At 38.1% G+C, this 4,988-nt stretch overlaps 1 protein-coding gene across 1 annotated transcript in view; it reads right to left on the bottom strand.

The window, feature by feature from the left end:
* Positions 1 to 4,988, bottom strand: part of LOC112150300 (BMP/retinoic acid-inducible neural-specific protein 3) — a gene marked incomplete in the record, with an annotated part of 77,439 nt that overhangs the window by 11,746 nt on the left and 60,705 nt on the right. Inside the window, 1 exon segment of the mRNA XM_024278487.2 lies at positions 3,370 to 3,592. Within this exon segment, the coding sequence (XP_024134255.1) occupies positions 3,370 to 3,592 (223 nt within the window).

Below are 4,988 nucleotides of genomic sequence, written 5' to 3'. Positions count from 1 at the left end.
GGTGAACCTATTCCATAAAACATGCCATTTCTAAGCCAACAATAGAAAATATTTATATATATTTATACTAAAGCCATCATTTGGACGACAATCTGTTTCATTAAACCTAATGGCCAAAGTTTGAGCAAAAAGTCTGCTGTGTCTGTCTTATCATTATCTGCCTAACAAAAGCCCAGCTGTCTGCTTCTTCGACTGCCTTCTTCGCTCATAATTGTCAGCACAGTGCAGAAGTAACCCCCAAGAAAGAAGAAAAAAGAGAAAAAAAATCAATCACACGTCTCATCTATTCCAACTGCTGAGAACAGGATGTTAACGGGGGAGCCTGTGTTTCTCTCCAAGGCAAACTGACAAACATCCCACTCCATATCTCTTTCCACCGAGACCGAACTTATAAAGAGGCAGAAGCATCAAAATTGATGACGCAGATGAGCATTGCTTGGATAAGGGCCGCGAAACTTCCTGGCAAAGTGGGTGGGAGTATCAACTGCATGGATCAGTGATTAATGTGTGTTTTGGCAGTGGGGTGCGATGAACGCGAACAATTAAGGAGGGGGGGGACACTTACTCAGAACAAGGAGAGCAAAGAATGAAAGGCAGGACATGAAGAGAGCTGTATAGATTAATCTGACAGCTGATCTATGCGCTGTCGCCGCCACCGCCGCTACAGTTGCAGCCGCGTAAAATTGAAGGCGGTGTGACAGACAGTGATGGTTGGATGCACCACCATGTGCAAACACCTCTTCAACGTACAGCAATGGAATGCCTGCAGTTTCTCTGACAAGCGAGTGTTTTCTGCTCTGTGGTTAATGACTGTCTTCACTCAGCTGCGGAGGCTAACCGTGCATAATGGTGGAGACCAGGCTCATTTTTGCTTTCCTTTCTCCAGAAAAAAATGACATTACTAGAACGATGTATTGTTTTAATGTTTTATTTTGTTGCTTGTTTTGGAAAACATTCACCTTTACTACAGTAGATGGTTATTTTTGTTTCTATTTCTATCAATAAATTACTTTAACGTTTTCCTGTGCTATTTTTCTCCAAGATTTTGGAAAAAGTCCTAGATTTACACAAAAAAAGGGGAATTTAGTGATACTTAAGGCAATGAGATCTTAACTCAACTAGAGCTTGACCCCACTTAAATACAAATGCAAGGAATACAAACTCTTCATCCAGTCTGTCATTTAGACCTGCCTCTATCTACCACGATGCACCTAAGTGCCACCATCCTACTTCCTATTTAGATACTACCGGTCTATCTACTGTCAATTACTTTGATTTGACAATAAAGCCTTTTTTTTCCTACACTCTTAATTTTATTACTATATGCTGTATGTTTTCAACTCTTAGTTGATTGACAAGTAATGCCCTTATAGGTGGATCCAGGCTGTTTGTGGCAGGGACACACGTATGTTTTTAAATCTGAGTTAATGAGTCAGTGCCTCACCAGCCATAACCCTCTACGCATGTCACTGGTCTGCAGGCAAAAAATGGGAAAATCTGAACAGGGCATACAGGTTAAATGAAAGAATTGTCAAAGTTGAAGGTTGCTTGATGAGGGTGAAAATGTTTAAGCACACGCTGCAGGTGACAGATTATGGATAACCCTTAAATAACATCTGAGGATAAGTATGAGTGAAGTAGATGAGATGCAGACACATCACATGGATTTTTCCTTTTTAACCCACCTGAACCCCTTCCCTCTTCAGAGGTAGCCTGTTATCACTAATAAAGTGAAAGTTTCCTGCGTATCCTTTGCAGGTCCTTTGCCTGCAACCTAACTGTTAACCCTGGCTCGCTTGCATCCGGTCTAGTCTTAACGCAACTTAGAAAAAGGGGATAGGCACTCACATGGCATCCAGTCTGGTCCGGCAACTCCGGCGTTCCAAATCTGTCTTGCTAGCTTAAAATTTTGTGTAACTTGCATTATCCTCACAAATACTTCACAATAACACATGAACAACAATAGTACGTTCCATTTTTATGATGCCCCTTGAGGTGGCTGAACAAACCCCGAAGGAACCGGAAGACACACCTGTGCTCCTCTAAGGATGCACCCCCCCTCTGCACAACCCTCTACAGGCCCAGCAACCCAAAACCTGCTGTTTGGGTGCATGTGACTAAAATATGACAAAGATAACAAGGGTGGTGGGGGGTTGTATCTAATGGTCATTTGTCCCCAGTATCAGTAATGTGAAAAATGTTCTAAAGTTAAAGTCCCAATAGTTGTCACACACCTGGTTCCATGGAATTTGTTCCCTGCATGGTGTGAGTCATCCTGAGAGCTATAGACACAGCTGCAAGCCTTTATACTGAGTCTCAAACAGGTAGGAACCGGGAGGTATTTTTAGTCTTTGCTATGTCTCAAATGTGGTTTGAACCCACAATCCCTAATGGTAAAGCGGAGAAATTCTATCTTAGTCAATAAGCTTAATAACTGAAATGTCCCTGTCCTGATTACCCAATGTTTAAAGCCAGCTTTTATGCCTCAACATACATCACCAAGGGGGAAAATAAATCATAAAAAAGTAAATAAAAATGTTTGGATACATTGTTTTACATTCATTTAAGAAAAGTTTGCAATGATAGAAAATATGTATGTCTCTCTACACAATCAGGAAGCCAACATTTCCACTGGACAGGGACTGTTAAACTCTGGCCATCTTGGCACTGTCTGTGTGCATGTTTGCATCAAAGCTCTAGATGCTTAAAAAATGATAGTGAGATGTACTGTGATGGAAACTCAATGAGGTGTAGAATGAACATCCTCTAAAGAAAAAAAAAGAAAAGAAGTGCTACTTGTCTGAGTGTGTTCCTGAATTGCATCCAGTGCAGCACAACTCAGGAATTTTAAAGAGAAAGGCAGAGAGCCCACACATCTCATTCTGAGAAAAAAGTCTATGGAATACAATTGAGCATTCTTCAGAAACACTGGAGTCCTCATTGCAGGCAAATACAAATAATGCAGTCATTTATTGGTAAATCAGACTAAAATGATTTGCTTTGTTTGTCAAATCTAAAGATTTCCCAGAATCCGTTTGTTTCTTAGTTGAAATGCCACCGCAGCTCTAGCAGCTTGTTTGTTTTGAACGACATAGATTTTCTTTTTTGTTCTTGTTATTGGAGGAAAAAAAACAAAAAAACAGTGTGACTCTGTAGTGAAGGTGTGGGCAGAAAATGCCAGAACATTGCAACTCCTCCAGAGGTAAATATCAAAGACCAGGAGTGAAAGTAAAACAATAAAAAAAAATCCTGAGAAGTTTAAATTATGAAACTTCTGGAAACTTTGAGAAACCACAAAGGTGCAGAATAAATGACAGTACAGGAATGAAGTGTGCAAAGATAATAGAGATAAATGGAATGCACTCTTACCGCTCTCTCGGCATGCGGACTTGCGGCTGCCGGTGACATCTTTTGCTGAGACTGAAAAGCTTGAAGATGACTCTCTGGGCTCGCTTGGTTAAAACGCGCACGCTGTTCTCCAGCTGCTCATATCGCCACTGAAAGGAGCTGTCCGTGGACCACAAGTGCTGTATAGTTGACATGTTCAGGAAGTAGTTCTGGGGAAGCCTTGTATAAAACGCCTTGAATTCATCTATAACGGAGTAAGAAACCTATTGTTAGTGTCAATATTGTAAGAGTGTTAGTGTTCAGCAACACCCACTTCAACTGAGCCATGAGGTGAATGCAGTTTCACTTATAAAAGAGAAGTGGAAGTAGAAAACCGGGCTATAACTAAGAAAATCAAAGACAGAAGAAATCATTTAACACATAATATGAGAAAAGTTGTTTTTAATTGATAGAAAACACAATTTAATAGAACAAATTATGTTATATAATATTTTTATAGAAAAGTTTGATGAGAAATCATAAATAAATACAATTCTATGGGTAGTCAGGTGATGGGAAGGACATTTAACACACATTTATTTGACTACAAATAACTTAAACATTTTAAAAAGACTTTATGCCAGTGGTTCAAATTATTGTGTTAATTCTAATTAATTAATGAATTACAGACAATCTAGAAAATAATAGTTTTTATTTTTACAATTATCTAATATTTAAGTGATAATCCGCAATGAGGTGTTCATTATCATAAATTAAAAACTAATCATGTCGGACAGTTGCTTCTGCTTTTGATAACAGACACTTCAAAGTCACACTTTTACCATGGTGACTTACCAAAAACACAAGTATCAACTCAGTTGTTGGTATTTTAATTTAATTGTTTTAGGTTTAAATTGTTTTTCACAAAAAGTTGGTCTATTTGATGATTGGTGCAAAGGGTTGTCAAAGTAATGATTGGCGAGCTGCAGGTACGCCACTATGGAGGAAAGTGGTTTTAAGCATCATGATAAGTTAAACGAAGCATCATTTTAGAAAGTTCACCTCATTCTGCTTGTTTTTGTCAAGTCACATCAAAGAAACAAAGTCTAAATAGTTAAATTGCTCCAGTGTCCCCTCCTCATATTTCGTTTCCTCCTTCTTGTATTCTCTTCTCTCTTCCACTTCTGCTGCATCCCTGTCTTCAAAATTATATAAATCACATAACAAGCTTTTTGATACTTTAAATTGCAATACTCTGGACCTTTTGTATTCATTTTTTTGTTAATTCTTCAAGATTAATAGGAATACCCCTTAGTAGTCTACAGTTGGCAATTAGAAGTCTGTTATAATTAAAAATAAATAAAAGCTTCTTTTTAAATTGTATTTTGATCTTTCAGTGTGCCACAATGCCACACAATAATTAGGTTAGGTTAAATTATTAGGTTCAAAATGAATAGTTAAATTTTTATTAATTACAGATCATATTCACTCCAAAAAATTATTTGCACAACAGCATTATTTAAAGTCCCACTCCAACTTTATTTTTTTCTATCGTGGAATTACTCCTACTGGTCTTTTAACTATGATTATACCGTTTTTAGCCATAAATCAAAAAGACTGTGTTGCTTCCTAAGACTCGTATTCTGGAGTGCAGCAGGAAC

This window comes from Oryzias melastigma, linkage group LG4, assembly GCF_002922805.2.
Source record: "Oryzias melastigma strain HK-1 linkage group LG4, ASM292280v2, whole genome shotgun sequence".
Classification (NCBI taxonomy): domain Eukaryota; kingdom Metazoa; phylum Chordata; class Actinopteri; order Beloniformes; family Adrianichthyidae; genus Oryzias; species Oryzias melastigma.
The sequence above is the reverse complement of the archived record's forward strand: the minus strand, read 5'-3'. Positions and strand labels throughout refer to the sequence as shown.